This window comes from Mirounga angustirostris, unplaced genomic scaffold (genome assembly GCF_029215605.1).
Source record: "Mirounga angustirostris isolate CCGP_5_RB_7025 unplaced genomic scaffold, mMirAng1.0.hap1 SCAF_5, whole genome shotgun sequence".
NCBI classification, from domain to species: domain Eukaryota; kingdom Metazoa; phylum Chordata; class Mammalia; order Carnivora; family Phocidae; genus Mirounga; species Mirounga angustirostris.
In genome coordinates, this window is record NW_026991713.1 from 176984021 (window position 1) to 177005263 (window position 21243).

General features: G+C 55.5%; 1 protein-coding gene across 13 annotated transcripts in view; it reads right to left on the bottom strand.

The window, feature by feature from the left end:
• SDK1 (sidekick cell adhesion molecule 1) overlaps positions 1–21243 on the bottom strand; it is an 854344-nt gene that overhangs the window by 16856 nt on the left and 816245 nt on the right. For 10 of the 13 annotated variants that reach the window (XM_064593372.1, XM_064593371.1, XM_064593370.1 and 7 more), the window contains 4 exons: positions 17611–17772; positions 16650–16775; positions 6228–6392; positions 2732–2869 (listed from right to left, as the gene is read on the bottom strand). In XM_064593372.1, coding sequence (XP_064449442.1) covers positions 2732–2869; positions 6228–6392; positions 16650–16775; positions 17611–17772 — 591 coding nt within the window. Of the gene's footprint in view, positions 1–2731; positions 2870–6227; positions 6393–16649; positions 16776–17610; positions 17773–17797; positions 19990–21243 lie in introns of those variants that run through there. The other 3 variants (XM_064593373.1, XM_064593374.1, XM_064593378.1) reach the window with 3 other exon arrangements.

The following is a 21243-nucleotide window of genomic DNA, read 5'->3' on the forward strand; positions in this document are numbered from 1 at the left end:
GGAATGGGAGAATGGGTTCAGATGTTCCAGGAAAGGGCCCGGCGCAGCGATGCTGAGCCCTAGTTGGTCAGCTTATGGGTGTTTACTGAGTTCCTGCTGGAAGCAGAGCCCGGAGCCGGGCCGACCTGCTTGGGCTTGCAAGGCATCAGAGGTATCAGAGGCACGCTGGGAGGACGCTGCGCATTAAGGACAGCGAAACTGGAGCATTTCCGTGTTTATTTGCCCGACACCAAAGTACTGGTATTCTTACCAGTATTCTATGAAAGCATCTTCAGAATGTATAACCTTTTTTAAAAAGCAGGGAAATTAAATACTGAATACATTTCAAAATAAAAAACTCACGACCATGTAATAAAATAGTAAGGAGAAAGTAGATGTACGGGGAGGGGGGCCATGGAGGGAACAGGGCATCTTTGGGGTGGTGAAAATGTTTTAGAATTGGCTGTGGTGATGACTGCATATGTCCGTCAATATACTAAAAGCCACTTAAAAATCATAAATTTATAAATACATATGAGAACGTTTTTTAAAACACGTCAGCAGATCAAATGAATAACAGTGCAGTTGTGGGAAACCAAAGGGGCTGAAGGGTTTCTGATGGCTTCGTGTCCTCAGGGCTGTCCCTGTGCTGGGACCAGAGAGAATCTTCCAGACCTCCTTCTCCTCCTCCTCTGCTCCCAGAGGCCTGCAGAGCCTCCCCCGTGGTGCGTTTTTGACATAGTGGCTTGTTCCTTACTGTCTGCCTTCCATCTTCCCCGGCTCGACCCCAGCTCCTGGAGGTGGGGACCTCACCTGTTTATCTCCCGCTGTCCCCACCTCCAGGACAGGAGCCTGCTCCAGGTTTATTACAACCCTAGGGTGCCCTCTCTGCTACGAACCCAGCACCCCTCGACGGGCCCAGATGCTCGAGGTGCGTGCAGCAGGGGAAGCCGACAGAACACGGGCCAGCAGATGGAGGGAGGATGGGGCTGCTGGCCAGTGGGATCTGGCTGATGAGAGGGTGAGCAGGTGAAAACCGCTCTCAGAAAGGAAGTCCCACTGAGGACGGTGGTGTGAGGGGAGCAAGCAGGAGGGGGTCAGGCCGTAATCTTGAAGGTTTGGGCTCTGCATGGTTCCTTGCAGCAAGTCAGACATTCTAGTAGACAAGTAGGTTTTTTTTTTTTTTTTCCTAGGCTTCAATTATGATGTTAAATTAATACTCCAGGGTGAGGCTCACTATCAGAAGCTGCAGGTCAAATCTGTCTTTTCAGGCCTGTTTTCCAGATGCAGAAGGAGTGAAAAGCGGGGAGATCTTCTATGCGCCAGATACAGGATTCTGTAATAGCGTTAACTCAGTAAAATGACATGCCATTCATACATAGTAAATCCCATAGGAATAAAATCTGATTTACGAACACTTGTTAGAAGTGAATTTATACAGAAAAAAATAAATCTTTCCTTGGAGGGATAAATTGCTTAATGTTAGGAAAGCAAATGGCGAGGTGCCTGGCTCTGTTAACCCTTCAGGCGCAGTGAGGGATGGTGCTGGGGGGCGGGGGCCGGGGGAGCCATTCAGCCCAGTGCCTCACCCCCGGGGGCTCAGGCGCCCACTCGTCTGTGGGAGACCCCATCAGGGATCCACCTTCCTAAGAAGCACAGACAGACAGACGAGCTGGTAGGCACAGCTCCAGCCACGGGACCTGCCGCCGTGGCGACCTCGGTGACATCACAGAGCTGGTCACGTGCATGGCCCAGCTACAGCTGTGCGTGTGGGGGACACAGCACCGTCTGGAGCACAGTTACATTCTGACCGTGCACGGAACGGGTCTCACGGGTAATTACGAGAGTCCTTTAAAAATGGAGGAGACTGGACTACATCGAGTGTACTAATCGTGAGCCTCTGGGCTGCTGTGTCTGTGACGTGTATGAGCACCATCGGCTGGAGACACAGGACAGAGCACTCTCGGAACCCGAGGTTCCCTCACGGACCTTCGCTGCTGATGCTTCTCTGCCAGGAGGCAACCACTGTTCTGTGTTCTAGAAACTTCCGCTCATTTGGGTTGTTCCCGACCTTCCCACAAATGGAGTCCAGCTTTGCCCATGTTCATTTGTCCATTTCTCTGATGGGGGTGATTCATGTAGCAACAAACACTTATTGAGCACCTCCTGTATGCCAGGCGTGGAGCTTATGCTGGGGAATGCAAGGTGAGCCGGGGTCAGAGGGCTTGGAGCTGGAACGTGGGCGTAAGGCGAGGTACACGCTCAGTCGATCTCTGGGTGTACCCTGTATGTGTTTCCACACGTGGCTCCAGGAGCCGCACCAACGTTCCTGAGACGCTCCCGGCTCACTGTGCTCGTGACACCGAGTAGTATGGTGATTCACCTGTTTGACGCTCTGTATGTCATATTCAAAAATACTGCTGCGTTGGGCGATGGCGCAGATGAGGGAACAGACCCAGGGAGGCCAAAACCACCCACGTGACGGATCCAAGACACACGGCTCATTGGCGGTAGGAGCCAGGACCCGAACCTGGGCCGCCAGGCTTGAGGGCGCTTGGCTGCTACAGGGAGCTCCTCCCAAAGGAAACCAGCTGCACCTACTTTATCACCCGCAGGCAAACGAAATGCAAAGCGGATGCCCGCACCACAGATCCCGGATCGAGAGAGAGACAGAGAAGACATCGACCTTCTGGCTCCCCAGTGCAGGGGCGCATTTGGAGGTGGGGTGGGGGGGACAAGGCGGGCGCCCCACCTCTGCTGCAGCTCCCGTATGTCCGGTTCTGCCCGTGCAAGACCAGGGCGAACACCACCAGCAGGATGACGATCAGGCTGCAGAGCGCCATCACCAGGAGGAACCACCACTCCTCGTAGAACGGGGTTTCCACTTGAGCTGAAGGGCACAGGAACACAGGGTCACACGGGATGGGGACTCCTGCTGCCTGCCCGCGGCCCAGGGTGGGGCGGAAGGATGTGTGGGGCAGCCTCCAATTGCAGGCAATATGAACCCCATGTGCCCGGCTGGTGTGGGTTAGGGTGGTCGAGGGGCCAGATTCCCAGACATGAGCTCAGGCACGACGGGCTCCTCGGCGGTTGCTCCTTCTCTGGGGGAACCAGCCCTGTCCCAGAGCTCGCCCTGTCCTTGCCCGTCCACACCACCCTTCGCACTATGTCCCCCGATTTCATCTGCTTACGGATGTTGTCCCGGAGAAAGGGAGGAAGGACCAATGTGCCTGGACATCGTCCGATCCTCAAGTGCTCAGGCTTCCTTCCCAGATGTTCCCCCGGGGCCCCTTACCGTCTCCACCACGGCTGCCCCCCTACAACCCCTTCCGGGGGCTTCGCCTCTTCCTGACTTCCCCCCATCCCTTCTGCACATTGTCACCAGGGAGATCTTCCTCCGATGGAAACAAACGGTCCCTTCCTAAAAGCCTTCGGTGGCCCCACGTTAGCCCCGGGGCACAGTCCAAGCCCATGAGCCCCGTGAGCTGACTCCTATGCACTCCCACCCGGTGCTGGATTCTGTCCACTCCTGCATGGAAACCTCTTGCTGCAAGCGCTCCCCACTGGCCTCTGCCACACCAGGCCTCCCTAAGGGCTGCACTGTGCTGCGTTTCCTGCCTCCAGCAAAACTGAGCAGAACCACTGGCCCCATCTCTAGATACGTTTTTTGAGAAACGAATAGAAAAGGTTCATTTAAAAGTTGCTCTGAAGAAGGATACCCTTCTTGCTCGTGTTTTATTCTGCTTTACTAAGAACAGAAACATGGGAGTTGTTGCTTGGTAGGTTCCGCTTGGCCCTGGGGTCCTGCTGATGCCTTCTACATGCCCCCCGCAGGGGAGCTGGTTGGGAGGCACCAGAGCGGACAGAACAGGAAGCCGCGGTCCGCCTCCCAGCTGCTGAAGCCCCCAGAAGACACATCTACCTTACATTCAATCTCTCACTGGAGGGGTGAAAAATGTGTGCACACTGGGGACAAAAGGGAGGAACTGACTTTGGATAACGCGACGGCACAGGGTTTCTTGGGAGATGGCAGCATTTTGAATCCAAAATATATAAGTGGTTTTCAGGATGCACATTAATTGCTCCATATAATGAGCCAACAAATCCCAACTGAGCACCCAGGTGGGCCTGGAAAAGAAAGGCCTGGGTACCCGCAGGACGCGCCCCTCCCCTGGGGCAGGACCCCGCAGGTCCGCTGTCTGGCCACTGCTCTGAAGGACGGAGGAAGCTGACCACCTTCCCGCCGGCAGCCGCGGCTGGCAAGAGGGTGCAGCGGGCTTCAGAGGACAGCCCAGCCGCGGGCCCCATGAACAGAAGGGTGAGGGGGCCGTGTTCTCCTGCAGGAACCAGCCTTTGTCCCCCCGGGCTGCGTGCGTGTGGAATGAACGGCCCTGTGCATCTGGAATTACTTTACGTGGCTTTTCCACAGAGGAACCGAGAGAGGCAAACCTTGACTTGCTCGACTGGGGTGATGGGTGCCCGGGGATTCCTTATTCTAGTCTCTCTTTTGGGAGGTATGTTAAATTTTTCATAAGAAAAGTGAAGGAAATGAGAACATTTTGATTCGTCTAAGTCCTACTGTTACACAAGCCCGCGGCACGCTGGGGCTCCTTCTGGCAGACCCCCTCCCGAGCCACCAGGGCTCGCGGCCCGAGCCTGCCCACACACATGGTCCTTCCTCCAAATTCACGGCAAAGAGGAGACGCAAGGTGTTCTTGATTTAAACAAGAGCAGTCGGCAGCTTAAACAAATCTACATGCTGGGGACAGGCAACGTGTTTCTCTTGGTCGTAGGGATGCCTGCCTTGTTTCTGGCCTCACCTGCACCCCTGCCTGCCCCCCACCTACCCCCCAGCCTGCCCCCCACCTACGCCCCCCGCCTGCCCCCCGCCTACCCCCACGCCTGCACCCCCGCCTGCCCCCCACCTACACCTCCCGCCTGCCCCCCGGCCTGCACCCCGCCTGCCCCCCGCCTGCCCCCGCCTGCCCCCTGGCCTGCCCCCCCGCCTTCCCCCTCGCCTGCCCCCCGGTCCTGCACCCCGCCTGCCCCCCGCCTGCCCCCGCCTGCCCCCTGGCCTGCCCCCCCGCCTTCCCCCTGGCCTGCCCCCCGGTCCTGCACCCCGCCTGCACCTCCGCCCGCACCCCCGCCTGCCCCCTGCCTGCCCTCCCCGCCTGCCCCCCCGCCTGCCCCCATCTGCCCCCCAGCCTGCCCCCCATCTGCTCCTCCACCTGCACCCCGCCTGCACCCTGCCTGCCCCCACCCCCGTGGTGGGCTGCTAGCTCCCTTTCATAATCGGCTCTGCACTGCTCCCTGTAATCCCTCCAGCTGCCCGGCAGATCCACGGCGGAGCCCCAGGCGGTGTGACCACCCTGTTGGGTGGGGTCCCCACAGGGGCTTCCTCCCAGCAGCCCCGGTAATACCAGGTGCAGGCAGGGCTGAGCGGGCCTCCCCTCCCCTCCCTCCTGCTGACCCACTGCCAGGACTTTGTCTCTGCTGCTCCCTCCCCTGTGGCCTCGCCCCACGCACCCTCCACCACCCAGACGCATGCTCCCTCTTCCGAGAAGCCCTTCCTGATCTCCCCCCATCTGTTGCACCCCTTGCCACAGGGCTGGTGAGGACGGCTAGTGTGTCATCAGCACCTCACGAGCTCCGGGAAAGAAACCTTGCCTCTTCCACCCAGAGTGGAGCCGGGGGCTCATGTACAGGGTGGCGACTGGCCCAGGGCGCACGTGGGCCCCTCAGCCATCCCGGAGGATGCCCGGATCAGACACAACCTGGGTTGGGTGCTAAGAGACCCCACCCCTCCCCGCTGTGGCTGCTGGGGTGATCCTCGCGTTGCAAGCTTTGCACAAGGCTGCCCAGTAAGGAGCCTTTGGCTGACGGGAGGGGCTGGGGGCTGCACTGGGCTGGGGGCTGCCTTCACCCCGGACGGCACACTGCTTAGCTCAAGCCGACTGCCCTGACTCTGGCAAGGGTCTCTGATTAGGAAAAAATGAGACAGAAATTAAGAATTGCTTAAGCGCAGTGTGGTGAGGACAGTCGGGGTCTGGTGGTGGTGGTGGTGGTGGTGCGGGCTCACACACACCGCTCCCCCCGCACCGTGTCTCTAGGCGGGGCCCACACCTGCTGGTGCCTACACGGAGCCCGGCGCTGTCCTCTTTCTTTGCGCCCCAGCTCTAAGCCGTCCCCTCCTCCCTCTGAGGGAAGAGCTGCACCCCGAGACTCCCCTCCCGGGCAGGGCTCCCTACCTGACACGGCCGTGGAGGGGCTGCTGGGCTCCCCGTAGCCCACCTGGTTCACGGCCACCACCCGGAACTCGTAGGTCACTCCCTGCCTGAGCTTGTCCAGGCTGACGGTGTAGGATGTGGCACTGCGGGGGATGTCCTTCACAAACATGTCCCAGAGGCCTTCATCTGGAGAGACGACACGAGAGCGGAGGTTAGGGCTGCTTTTCTCCCGCCTCTGATGCGGTGCCCGCCCTGCTGTGGGCTCACAGCTGCTCTCGCCGAGGGCATGTGACGTGAGAACCAGAGGTGGGGGGCGCTGCATGGGGCCGGGGGGCCGGGGGGCCATGGGGGAGGCCAGCCCTCTCCTCGCGCACAGAGTCTGCCGCGGCTGCAGGCTGCGCAGTGGCACGTTCCTGCACGTTCTCCTGGCCATCGGATCCCATCGGATCCCATCAGACTCCAGGCCTCCCTCTGGTTTCTGACTTGACGTCCTCTTCTGTTGAGGGTTTCTGGCTCCCTCCTGGCTGGCCACGCCCCTCCCAACCCCGGGATCCCGCCTCCCTGGCCCGTCCGTGGGTCTCTTGCCGTCCATGCACCCCAGCCAGGGTTCTCGGTTCTTTGGAGTACCTGCCCCCCCATCCTAACTGGAGATGACAATCCCACCAGCGGCCAGTGTGGCGAGGCCGTCATGGCCACATGGCTGTGGGCAGACATGTTGCCGGCCCGTCGGAGGGGGTCGGGGTCTGCACTTGCTCACCCTGGGGACTCTGCCCGAACCTCACACACCAGACCCCCCAAGAGCTGCCCTCCACTTTGCTCATCCTTCGAAGCGGCTGCAGCATCCAACCTGCCCGAACCCCAGTTTGCCTTTTCATCTATGCCCCGGAGCTACCAAATACAAGTGTAAATTAGACAACTACATACTGAATTTTGAATGGATACTTGCACACCCGTGTTCATGGCATTATTCACAATAGTCAAAAGGGGGAAGCAGCTCAAGTGTCCACTGACAGATGAATGGGTAAACAAAATGTGGTCCATCCGTACCGCGGAATAGCATTCAGCCTTAAAAAGGAAGGAACCCTGGTTCCTGCCCCAACATGGATGAACCTTGAGGACACGGTGCTCAGTGGAAGAAGCCAGACACAAAAGGACAAACACTGTGGGATCCCATTTATAGGGGGTCCCTGGACTCACCAAAATCAGAGACACAGAGAGTGGGTGGTGGGGCCAGGGGCTGGGGGAGGGGGGGGGAGTTATGGTTTCATGGGGATAGAGTCTCAGTTTCAGAAGATGAAGAAGTTCTGGAGACAGACGGTGGTGATGTCTCCACAACAGCGTGAACGTTCTTTACGCCACCGAACGGCACACTTAACAAGGGGTCACGACGGTGAATTTTATCTTGTGTATTTTTTGCCACGATAAACATATATATCGAATTTATCTAAACCCTGACATGTAGGAAAACATTCATAAGGTTGAAATTAAAGCCAGAGAGTTGAGATGAAGAGAGACAGAAGCCAATAGGTCTGATTCTGAGGCGTCCACCAGCAGGGCCAAGGAAACGTACCCAACCTCTCTGGGCCTCAACTGCAGGATGGCGACGACAGAGACATCTAAATCGTAGATCTGTTTCGGGGTTAAACAAGGTACTATTTATAAAGTGCTTATAAGTGCTGTACACAGAGGAAGCACTGCACAGCACGAGTATGCATAAGCCCAATCTCGAAGGAGGTGCTTTGGCAAAAAGTGGGCTCAGTGCCCAAAATGTTCATTTGAAGTACTGATCCATCATGAATTATAATTTCTTTTACAGGCACAGGTAGGTAATCTTTTAAAAAGAGCAGGAGATTGGGAGAGGACAGGCATGTCTGAATATGCATGCACACGCACGGACAGGTTTCTGGGAGCCGAGGGTTATCTGGCACCAACTTATCACGCACCTCGGAACACCAGATATACTCAAGTGGATTAGCCCAACAGTACACAGAAAGAAAATTGCTAGTGTATAAGTCTGTATTTGCATAGGATTTAGAGTTTGCACCGATTAAGTCCTTACAGCCACAGGTTAATGAAGGAGCGGATGTGAATGAGATTTTAAAGGTACGAATCTCTGCCATGCAGAAAAAAAGCACAACGATTATTTATTTCTAAACAGTCACGGTTACACTCATTTCTCACCAAGGTACCCATTACCACTGGTAATGTCAAAATGGCAAGCGATATCTTCAAGTCTCCCCCCTCCGGCCCTAACAGATTGAGGTTTGCACACGGAATGATTGCTGTCTAAAATGTTCATTCAGGGGCACCTGGGTGGCTCAGTCGTTAAGCGTCTGCCTTTGGCTCAGGTCATGATCCCAGGGTCCTGGGATCGAGCCCCGCATCGGGCTCCCTGCTCTGCGGGAAGCCTGCTTCTCCCTCTCCCACTCCCCCTGCTTGTGTTCCTGCTCTTGCTGTGTCTCTCTCTGTCAAATAAATAAATAAAATCTTTAAAAAAAAAAAAAAAAAAAAAAATAAAATGTTCATTCAGAGTTTTGCACAAGAATGATGGGGGAATAATGGGCACAGAGAGTGCATTTTCTCTGCACAAGCTGCTCCCTGTGCCTCGGGAGACCCCATGGCCCTGTTCTCCCCTCCACTGCCTCCCATCCATCCACACACTCATTCCACAGATACTGAAGTGCTCACTTTTTGCTCGGGCCCTGTTCCACCCATTGGGGAATCAGGTGAGATTTCTGTTCAGATGAGCAATTCATAGTCTAAGGGTAGGGGGTGGAGGCAGATCAATGAGGTCATTCCTCCCTTTCAGACTCCTCTTGACCTCACTCCTGCACTCCAGCAAGAGATGCTTGCTTCCACCAATGGACTTTCTGAGCACTCCTTCGCATTTACCTGTCCACATCACTGGGCCCTCAAGTTTTCAAGAGTTCAATAAATATCTATTGATGTGATCCATCTTCCCATCCATCCATCTCCCCTCTCTCCCTCCTTTCCTTCCTTTCATCTCCCTATCCACCCATCGCCCCATCCATCCATCTCCCCTTCCTTCCTTTCCTTCCATCCATCTCCCCATCCACCCATCCATCTCCCCATCCATCCATCTCCCCTTCCTTCCTTTCATCTCCCTATCCACCCATCTCCCCATCCATCCATCTCCCTTTCCTTCCTTCCTTCCATCCTTCCTTCCTTCCATCCATCTCCCCATCCATCCATCATCTATCCATCTCCCTGTCCATCCATCTCCCCTTCCTTCCCTCCTTCTTTCCTTCCTTCCTTCCTTCCATCTATCCATCTCCCCATCCATCCATCCACCCACTTACCCTTCCTTCCTTCCTTCTATCCATCTGTCCATAATCTACCCCATCCATCCATCTATCCATGTATCTCCATAGCCCTTTGCAGGGCCTAGCACAAGCAGGCTTCTAGTAAATACCCACCACCACCATTTTATTTAGCACTTACTATGAGCAAGTCACTATTCTAAGGGCTTTAAATGTTGACTGAATTGTGCAGTGTTTTTCCTCTAAGAAGGTTGACAAGGGGCGCCTGGATGGCTTAGTCAGTTGAGCATCCGACTCTTGATTTCGGCTCAGGTCATAATGTCAGGGTCATGAGATCAAGCCCCTTGGCAGGCTCTGTGCAGGGCAGAGTCTGCTTGAGATTCTCTCTCTCCCTCCCTCTACCCCTCCCCCATCTCTCTCTCTCTCTCAAATAAATAAAATCTTAAAAAAAATAAAATAAAGGGTAGATAATTTTATGATGTAAAAGAGAAAAAATATAGACTCTTTTAAAATGAATGTTGCTTAAACCATTGCAATTAAGGGACTAAGCATGAGAGGTATTCTCAGACTGTTCTGAGTGGGTCTGAACTCTTCTGGAGTGGGTTCTCTGAGTGTCTTTTGCATTAATGTTTCTGTAATGCTTTCCTGCTACCAAAGAAAAAAAAGTATTTCCCCTTCCTCTGCCATCACCTAAAGGCCACATTTTATTTTAAGCGCTCTGTCATAGCTCCAGGAATTGTGTGAATTAAAAATTTTTTTTTTTTAAAAATATTGATATAGAATCTCAACACAGAACAATTTATTTAGTGATCCATTTACACTGAAAAATGTTGGGGGAGGGAGAGTCATAGCAAGAGAATTTCCTTCTGAGCTAACAGAAGAAAATGTTTTCATTTTTATTTTGCTTAATTTTTCCTCGCCAAAATTAGTGCACTTGGCCTTTTAGATGTCGCTTGTAATTCACTGGGCGATCTGTCTACACTAACATTTCCATCGTGGTCCTGAGTGGGTAAGAAAAGCCGGTCAGCTGTTGAAGCGTCCACTCTGTCTCCACCGCAGATTGCTTTTCTCATTTGTATTATGCTGCTAAATATCTCAATAAATCAATGATGGAGAAAAGTATCTCTCCAAATTAGGGGGAAAATAACATTACAGAACTATTAGCTATAATGAGGTTTGTGCAACTGATTTTCCACGCACTGGGATAATCCCCAGCGCCAGATTCCCATCTCAATCAACACGTGGGAGGCATGCAAGCCTTTGCATGTTCTACAGGCCATTCTGGGGATCTGACTCAGCCAGCCCTCAGACCCCAGGTGAGGTTCGCCCCCCGCCGGGAGGCTCAGAGAACCCCAGCCAGGCTTCCCATCCCCATTCGGGGAGCTCCTACATCACCCTCCTGGGAAATCCAGGATGGGCTGGAAGAGAAGAGTCGAAATGTCTTCCAAAGCCGCATCCCTGACTGCCGGATGCCCGGTGCAAAGTCCCCTGCTGGCCCCACAGCTTTGAATGTCCTGGTTGACCTTCAGGCTGGCCACCTCCTGATGTCTGTGGGAGGGGGGGTCCAGGGTGGGGAGTGAGCCCAAATCACATCTGTGTGTGGGGCCTGCCCCCCCATCCCTGTTCCTGGACGCTTGAGGGTACACCTGCCTGGACTCTTGCTCCCCCGTGCAAGGCAAGCGGGTGGGATACTGCTGAGAGAGGAACTTTGCACATGTTCCTAAAGGGATCCCAGTGATCACACACCCCAAGTCCCTCCGGCCTCAGGGGAGGCGATGAGAAGCCACACACAGTCTGGCTCCTCAGCAGTTGGGTGTTTCTTTAAAGAATGTGAGCTCTTTGCTTTGTCTTCACTGCCTTCCCTCGGCCCTAAACACGGGGAAGAGGTTGATAGTAAAGGTCCTTGAAAAAAGAACCCTTTTGGGGCGCCTGGGGGGCTCAGTCGTTAAGCATCTGCCTTCCGCTCAGGTCATGATCCCAGGGTCCTGGGATCGAGCCCCGCATCGGGCTCCCTGCTCGGTGGGAAGCCTGCTTCTCCCTCCCCCACTCCCCCTGCTTGTGTTCCCTCTCTCACTGTGACTCTCTGTCAAATAAATAAATAAAATCTTAAAAAAAAAAAAAGAATGAACCGTTTTCCCACCTAAATAGGCTTCACGGCCTCAGAGCGGACCTGCCCAGAGCCGACAGAACGCGTCAGTTCCCATCTTACAGCCCTCGCCTCTCCCCAGCCCGGCGGTAGGAGGCACATCGCTCCCAGACCATGTCCTAATAAACCTGGAAACATGAACACCTCTCTTCTGAATTGAGATGGAGCCTGGCTCGGGCACATCCGCGGGTCGCTCAATTTATCCCTCCAACGCCCAGAACCGAGCTGCGTGCTGCAGGTACTCAGACAGACACCAGGCCAACACAGAAGTTTGATTTCACGGACAATTAAACAGGGTCTCCAGGCTGAATGAAACTGTCACTCACGGGCCCCAGATTTCTGGTTCCGCTAACCAACGACGTGACTGTCAGCTTGCAGCTCGGAGAGAAGGGAGGCCTGTCAGCTGTTTGTTTCTTAAACACTGCCTTTGCTCTTTGCGGCGGTGGTCAGTCTCAGTCCAAAATCTAACTGAAGCACGTGGGGCTCAAACACGAGGCTAAACACCTTTGAGGATAAAAAAAAATCACCTTTTATCTAATCTGGCTGAAGGCAGGAGACAGATGAGGTGAAGGCCTAGAAGCAAAGGATGTGCGTGCCCTGAAGACGGCCGGCGCGGGCGGGTGTGAGGAGGGTCGCCAGGCCCGGGAGGGTCAGACCTGCAGCAGTGGCCCGCCTGCCGCATTTGCCGACTGGGGGATTTCCACGGATTTTAAACCTTTGGAAAAAGGCTGATTTTCTTCTTTGTTCAACCGAAAAGTCCCAGGCCAAAGACCAAAAATGAACAGAATGAGCGGGGAGGGAGCTGGGAGACGCGGACGCGGGTTTGTGGGGGCTCGTGATCAGGGCCGGGGACCGGGCCCTGTCCTCCAGCTGACCAGCTCTCAGCTCTGGGCTAACGACACTATTTGTGAAAAAGGCTGCCTGCACCGGGTACGTCCTAAATATGAATATCATGGCTGCTTCGGAGAGGAAAATACATTTATGGTTCCTTTATGCCATTCCAGTCTATTGTGTAAATATGTAAATTCGGTTTCGTGATCTACACAATAAAATGCCTTGGGATAATTTGTGTAAATAAATCATCTGCATAAGCCCACTGAATAGTTTCCAAGGCCTTCCAGGGAACTTGGCGACACTGACTCGGAGGAAACGTACGCACAACCAGAGACATGCATCTTTGGTGAGGCTGCCCTTGGGTCCGAGCCCACTGACCGCCCTTCCCAGGAATAAAGAGTCTGTGTTCCAGCCCGAGATGCTAATCTCATAGCTGCTGCTGGGTTGTCTGCATGTCAGGGCAGCAATGGGGCGATTCTGCAGAATTTGCAAGGGGTTAGGGTGAGGATGCAGAAGAGGAAGGGGTTGCATTGCCACCTGTCCCCACCTGCCCCCACCTGCCCCAGCCCACTGGCCACCTCGTGGCTCCAGCCACCAAGCTGACGAGCTGCCTGCCTCCCGGGTGCAAGATGGAGATTTGGCTGGGCGGGAAGACGGCAGGCCGAGCAGACGCAGGGGGCCCTGGGGGCCACCTAGGGCAAAGTGGCTCGGGCTCCCCAGACACCCTGTGGCGAGGGACCCGCAGGTGCCAGATGGACTCCGCCAAAAATAGGGCCTCCTCATGAAAACCTGGGCCCATCTCCCAGACTCCCGCTCCCTTCAAAATACTCGCCTGCCTGGAGAAAGTCTTGCCAGAGAGCTTCGGTGGAGAAAATAAGATAGAGCGTTTAATGTTTTGTGTAATGAGGCCTGTAATAGATGACAGCTGAGATCCAAAGCCCTAAGGCACCAGCAAGGTGTTTAAATATTGACAATCCATAAAAGCATTTCATTTGCCTCTGAGTTGCTGCTGGCCTGCGTCACGGGAGGGAGGAGGCACACTTCCGCGGGGAGACGGTGAGCCCCGCGGCCGCTCTGGTTCGGTCCACGGTCTGAAAGGGGACCACGGTCTCAGAACAGAGCGGAGGCAAATCATTGCTCATTGAATAAAACAGCGTCTTGCAGGTCAGCGTCCTGTCACGTCTTAGTCCCCGGGGGCTGGTTTCCTCTTCGCGGCACCAACTGGCGGAGCTCGGGGTCCTGCTGATCTCAGGAGGCATCCGGCCAGCTGAGGCCCTCGGGGCGCAGAGCGCGGTGCGAGACCTAGGCCGGTGTCCCAGGTAGCTCATCTTCACACCGTCGTCCGGACTCCCCAAAGCTGCCCTTCTTCCAACAGGCCACCTGCTTCCTTCCTTATGGTGGATGGATGCGATTCTGATGACCCAATGAGAAGCCCAAGAATCAATACTTTCTCTTTGCTCAGAAAGTGCCGGAATGTGCTCTCCACTGCTAGGATTCCGAGCCCACACACGCGTGTGTGGCCGCTGACGTGGTCCATTCCCCACGTCTGATCTCTGACACGGAGATGCTCCTTCCAAAGATGCGCTGTTGCACTTGATTGATCAGGACGCCATCCGTGGGATACATGTATACATATATTTTTAAAATCTTAAGCTGAGCTTTTGATTTTGAGGTAATTGTAAATAGAACCGCATGCAGTTATGGGAAATGATGCAGAGAGAAACCGAGTGTCCTTTATCTGGTGTCCGCCAATGGGATCATCTTGCAAAATAGCAGCAGAGCATGGCAGCCGGGAAGTGACGCTGACACGGAGCGTTCCCGTCACTCCAGGGACCCCACTGCGGTCCTCACAGCCACGCATTAGGGGGGCGGGTCTTAACACTAGTCGGGGAGCAAGCCCTCGGCAGAAGGAGAGGAGTTGGCAGGGGTCCTCTGTGTGCGTGTCCTCTAGCGCAAGTCCTCTTACCTTTCCTCGGGGCCACAGCCCCCTTTGGCAATCTGCTGACTCGAAGGGACACCTTCTCGGGATGGCTTTAGATGCATAAAACGTGAGGGGAAGCCAGTTCTGCCCTAAAGCCTGCAGGAACCTAGAGGTGACTGGAGATTCCCGGCAGCCCCGTCTCCCAGGTCTGTGGACCGTGTGGGTCATGTGTGGTTTTCGTTGGGTGACGTGTTGGCCTACATGGTTCTCTGGAAGACGGGGTACACAGACTTGGGTTTCAGGGAGCACCGCGATGCCAGGGCCACGCTGGGTGACAAGGCCCACGCAGCATTCGGACGACAAGGGCAGCCCTGTTGGGAGGCCCCGCGTGGCCGCGATGGATGGGAAGCAGAGTGATTTCTGTTGCTCGCAACTCCACAGGCTCTGCAGCTACGTTCGTGGTCTCTTACCTACCGTGGGGGGGTTGAATTGTGTCCCCTCAAAATTCACGCATTCAAGGTCTGATCCGCCATGTCTCAGCGTGTGACCTTATTTGGAAATAGGGTCTTTGCGGATGTAATTAGTCAAGACGAGGTCTTGAGGGGAGGCCCTAACCCAGTATGACTGGTGTCCTCATAAAAAGGAGGCATTTGGGCACAGGGAGAAGGCAGGGATGGGGGTGACGCCTCCACAAGCCAAGGAATGCCCAAGACTGAGGGCAAACCACTTGGGAGAGAGGGAGACAGGCCCGCACAGACCCTCCCTCACACCTCAGAGGACCCACCCTGCCACGCCCTGCCCTTGGACGCCCAGCCTCTGGGTGGAGGCAGGACACGCACGTGGGTGAAGCTGCCCAGTGTGGGGTCCATGGTTACAGCAGAGTAAACAAACACACCTGTGTTTATGAGGGAAGGAAATGCTGAATTTCAGTTAGGAGTCAGTGATATCCAGGGATCTCCCAGATTCTCTCAGGAGCCCCTTGCTGGGCCTGAAAGTGCACAAAGCAAGCTTTGCAATGAATGCTCTCCCTAGATTTGGGGAGAAAAGCGTCGAGTTGCTTCCTTGGGGTCAGTGCGGCCTCCGCGGCCCTTGGCTGGGCCCAGATCTCACCGGGCCCATATTCGAAGCTCCTGCAGTCTCGGAAAGTGCTGGGGAATCAGATGTCCTCAGCAGAGAGCCTGCTGTGTGCTCTCGGGGCCGCCTGATTTCAGAGGGACGGGGCAGGGGCCCAGTGGCTGCAGAAGGCCCGTACTGATTTGTGAGCCCCGCTTCCAGAACAGACTGAGTGCCTTGCTCAACCACAAGCTCCTAGGACCCCTCGGGCTGACGCGCTGAACGTGCTAATGCTTGAGCCAAAGAATTTTTCATATCGCCTTTAACAGATGCTGTTTTGTCTCAGGCACCAGATTGTCTACTTAGGAGTTACTAGGAGGTGCTTGTAACTAGTAATCTCTCAAAAGCAGTTTGGTGGGCAGTCTGTCTGACACAGTGACGAGTATGACACGGCAGGCCTTCCTCTCGGCCCAAAGGCTCTTAAACTATCCAACTACAGTGATGCCCAGCGCCGTGGGCAGGCTCTGGTGGCGGGCTTTCTGCAGGCAGCCCCGGCACACTGTAGATTTTCATGCTCAGATAGTCACGATTAGATGTGCCACCCTCTGAAGGTCACGGAGGACGTGCTCAGTATTCTCTCTGCATTTTGTGACACCCCCTAGCTCCCAGGAGTAATAGCCGGCTCAATGCAGCAGAAATAGATTTTCCAATAATGCCCATGCTTAGTTATTACCGTTGAATGGGAGGAAGGGAGCGAAACCCTCTTAGGGCAAACAGGGTAGAGAATGGACCTCAGACCTCATTTTCAGGAGCCTAAAGATGGGATGATGTGTGGGCCTCACTATGAACAAGAATCTTCATCGTGATCAGAAAGGAGCAGGACTCCGTCTGGGTGCAAAGATGAAGAGCCCAAAATGAGCCTCTAGAAACACTCTTGGATCCTACTGATGAGTTGGAAGTGTCTGCAAGTGTCCCTAAGTTTGCATGTACTTGTTTCTGAGGATGGCAGTGACCACACCCCTAGGGATGCATACTGCGGTGAAACATGGAGAATCTATGCCCGCAAGTGACGGAGGAGAGGGAGAGACGCACGTAACGTTTCATCGAGTTGCCCTCATCTCTGTATCGTTAGGGAAAGGCTGAGAGGAGGCTGAGGGCTCTGGCTCTCAGACTCTCGGCTTGGCAGGTGCTGCAGCCCCGCCCCTTACCTGAGGGCCTGGCCTCGATGACGTAGCCGGTGGTGGGCATCCTGCCCGCGTTTCCCTCGACCCATTGCAGGGTCAGTTCAGAGGCGGACTTGGTGACCAAGACATCTCTGGGCGACCCCGGGGAGCCTGTGGGATAAAAGAGACAGGGGCAGGTAGAGACTGGCACTCGGGGGGCTCCTCATCCCACAGGTGGGGCCAGCCCTGCCCAGGCTCTGTCTACTCCTCCGGGCAGGTGGCTTAGCCTTGCCCGGTCACACTCTGCTCATCCCAGATGTGGGAAGGATACACTGGCCTCATGGGTTGGCCAGACGTGAACAGAGATGAGCCAGGCAACGGGCCCAAGACTGCGCCTGGCACGCAGTGGGCCCTCTGGGAACCTGGATTCTGCCACCCTCGCCTTGCTAAGGATTTAAAAAAAATGCCAAAATAGTTTAAGTGGGAAGCTACAGGGCTCCTTGGCATGATGTGAGCACTTCAAAATTTCTTGTGTACCTTATTTCAAAAACTGCACTTGTTTTGGGGGGAGCCTGGGGAGCACAAATGTTGGGCAGCTGACTCTTGTTTTCGGCTCAGGTCATGATCTCAGAGTCGTGAGGTCGAGCCCTAAGTCGGGCTCCACGCTCAACGGTGAGTCTGCTTGGGTTTCTCTCTCGCTCTCCCTCTGCCCCCCACAAAAATAAATAAATAAACCTTTAAAAAACTCACTTGTTTTCTCCTAAGCTTTTCCAGAAAACAGCCCCAAACGTTACATGTTTAACACCTAAGAACTTGCTCATCTCTGTTTAACAAGCCCGCCCGGGGAAGTTGGTGCTACCACGTGATTTTGAAGACACCCGTGCTGCCAGAAGGCTTCTGCGTTTCTGCCCGCTCTGGGTGGGCCACAGCCGCTTGGCCTGTGGCGGGGACGGGCCCCTGACTGGCACGGCCCCGGGCGCGGGGCCCTTGGCGGAGCTCCACTTACCCTCGGCTGGCCCGGCCGTGACATTGGCTTGCAGCTCGGGCCCGTAGGCAATGGTCCGCGCCTGCACGCGGAAGAAGTAGGTGACTCCCTTGGTGAGATCGCGCACCTTCAGCCAGCGCTGCCCGTTCCCCTTCACGTCCACCGTCACCACCTTGCTCACCCCTGCAACCACCGAGAGCAAAGGCCAGGAGGGGGCTGGGGTCAGAAGAGCCATGGCACCACCTACTTCGCCGTGACGACAGCGAGGAAGTCCCCGGCTCGCTAAGGAAGTATTTCTTACAATTGGGAGGGGTTTAAGTGGTGGAAATAGGCAATTTTCAACAAAGATAAGTGTAATGAGTGTTCGAGTCTGATACGTGGTGCTGGCAAAGTGAAGAGCCAGCCTCACGGTGCGACGCCGGGAGGTGGCCCACGCATCCTGCCTCGTGCGGGGAGGCCCCCCGTCCTCCCGCGCCCGGGTCAGGCCCCCCTCCCGTGGGCTCTGAGCTGCACCAGGCTCTGTGTCGCTTGCGTAGGTGACCTGGAGCTTCCTGACTCCAGAGAAGAGAACAGGGAAGAAGATGCAGAAGATTTCGTTTCAGCTACAAGATGGGCTTCCCCCTAGAGGGGTCTCCAGCCCGACTGGGTTGGCCAACCTGTGGCCTAAAGGCCCCCAAACCACTCACGAGAACTTGATCCTTGGACCCTGAAGCAGGACAAAGAAAGACCGTCACTGCAAATATCGATGCCCCGATTCGGAGAACCATGAGGACAGATAACAGTTGGCTTACATAAACGAAGTGAGCGTGTGGTTGGTTGTATTACATGGAATGAGAAAACTGAGATTTAACATTTGGGGGGAAGACGCATGGTGAAAATTATACAAATGCAGCATTTTGCAGGACAGAAATGGGGCTCTCTGGTTAAATAAGTTTGAAGATGTTGTGCCCTCACCTCGCATGGCTCAAGAAAGGGGTTTCAGGATGACAGTTTGCACACCCAAAGACCGTCATCAGCAAACTGATGGGGTCTTCTTCAATATGAAGTTATTCTGGATAGCAACCCTCTTTTTTTTTTAATTAAAAATTGCCTTCCTTTCCCCCAGAGCAGAAACAAACCCATGTACAGATTTTGTGAATTCCATCCCACTAGGAGGTAGAGCTAGTCTGACCTCCCCTGCATCTCAACTATGTCAGAATCTTATTTATTTAGTCAATTTTTAAACCGGGCCCTGCACTACAAAGGCCTGGGGTGCAAGCACATAAAATACGACCGTTTAAAACATTTTAAAAAACGTAAAAGTAAAATCCGTTCCGCCAGAATGTGGCTCAGGCTCCGCGTGGCTTGGTTCTCCCCACCGTGACCAGGGGACTGGCCCAGGGAGGTGAGGGAGGAGCCAGGCCCGTCTTCTTGATGGAGTGACCCCGGGGCCTGCTGGCAGGGGGAGGCTGCCGGGCTCTCTGCTCCCTTGGCCTGGGCCGATGAGCGGCTGGCCGGCCCGGAGTCTGCCCGCGTGTAGCCCAGGCACCGCCCAGGGCTAGCAGAATCACTACCAGGCGACATCACCGCTTTACAGCTTCTCCCCAGCTTGACCACACACACGTGTATAAACACACACATCATGTCTTCGGCAATCCTCACAAGAGGGCCGGCCGGCATTACTACAGAGTTCATATGATGCTAGCCTCCCAGGAAAGATGACTGATGTTTTCACTACATTTGTAACTCCGTCTCTGGGAAACGTAGAGGTTCTCGGAGGCATCAGGAAGAACCGGAAATCGTTCAGAGACCCACTTGCTACTTTCATGATTCCCTGTTGGAAATCTGGAGCCAACGTGAAGGGGGCAGGGGTTGGGTTTCTCTAAGAGACCCCACCCTAGAGGCTTGCACAGCGAGCAGGTTGGCCGGCCGCTGCCCTAGGGGAGGGGACACAATGAAGGCTTCTTAGAGCCACAAGAGGAGCCCCCCCCATCCCGCCCGCCCCTGGCAGAGACGGATCTGGGTGTGGAGGTGGGACAGCGAGGGCTGGACGAGCCCGTCGGAAATGCTGGGCAATCGCACCTCAGCAAGGCACAGGACGACGCGCTGCGTGTGTCCCCATCACTGCCTTCTGTTCAGCCCCTATGGCCTCATCCCTGAGCGTCTGGTCCCTTTCACCATATAACAGCACACACCATCCTACGTGCCACTGAAAGTTCCCCTCGCCAGCCCCAGGTCCAAACGCCCCAAAGGGCCCAAGTGCAGACAGAGGCCACGGCAAGTCTCTCCTGCTCCGAGTTTCTGCCCTTTCCTGGCCTGTGTTCTCTTCGGGCTGGAAGGGGTCAGGACTAGGGTCCTCTGTCGGGCTAAGCCAGGGGCTCTGGCAGATGCCGTCAGACCAGGCAGGCACACGGTGGGATCCTGCAAAGTGATACTGATGTTAGAGGTGAGCAGGGACACCCCAGAAGGTCACAGGGTCAACCAGGGAGGCACCAAGAGCAGGGCTGGTGAGTCTGCTCCTCAGGAAGAGGCTGTTTGCTGGTGGCCAGGGAAGCGGGAGGATGTGGGAAGGACATGGGGGACCCGTGGCCGGCCTCACCCCCGGCTGGAGCGGGGACAATGCTGTTTCAGGCTCAGCAGCAGCTTCAATGTTTCCTGTCACCAGCCCCAGGCCTGGATCAGCCACGCGACGGATGAGCAGGAATCAGTGAGTCTGGGATGCGCCCAAGCCACCGACACAGTCCAAGTCTGGGGGTCTGGACGGTTTGCTCTTAAGCGGCAGGGGACCTGAGGAAGCTGTGCACCCTGAGAGTCTGGAGAAATGCATAAGGTGCTGAGCAAAAGCACTTTCTCCTGCCCTGATTTCAAAGCGTATCACGCTCACTGCCGAAGCCAGGAAGATCCAGGTGGGCAGAACCAGCCCTCCCGACGGACAGAAGAGATGATGCCGGTGACGGGCGAGAGGCGAAATGGTGTCACCAGTGACCCCACCTGCTGTCACTCCAGGGAGAACGGGAAGAACAGGTGGCCATGAAACGCTTCAATGACCGCTCCGCACGCTTCTCTCCGTGGCGTTCCCGGAGTGTTTACTTGCAGAAACGCAAGTGCTCCAGATGTTTCCCACCGCGGTGGCTCTCGAACCGGCCTGCCCAGGTTCAAACCCCACGCGCGTCCGCATTCCCCACCTGCAGCCCCGGGCGGCCGTCTCAAGGGCTCGAAGCCCGATTTCTTGTGAGATGTGAGTAAAAGCAGCCCCCACACCGCACAGCCTGTGAGGACGCGGACGAGTGTGTGCAGGTGCTTCGCACGGGCCTGGTCTGTAGAGAGCTGCGTCACCCCACCTACGATCGCGGACATGCACGTGGGGCCGTGCTTACAGGGAGCACCAAGGAAGCCGCGTGTCAGCTGCGCATGAGGCACCGGAGTGTCTCACTGCGTCGTGTGAATGATGCCGGGGTTCCCGTGGTCACGGGACCACACCCCCGACCGCCCCAGGGAAACCGCATGCAGGATCATGTCCCTGGAAGGTGAGGCGAGGCCGTGGGGACAGACGCCTGGCAAGGCAGCAGGACTCCTGGACGTCGGGACCACGGAGCGCGGGGGATGAAGAAGCAGGGCCGCCGTGGCCCGCCACCGGTCAGGGACGATGGCCATGGTCTTGCTTCGACAGCAAGT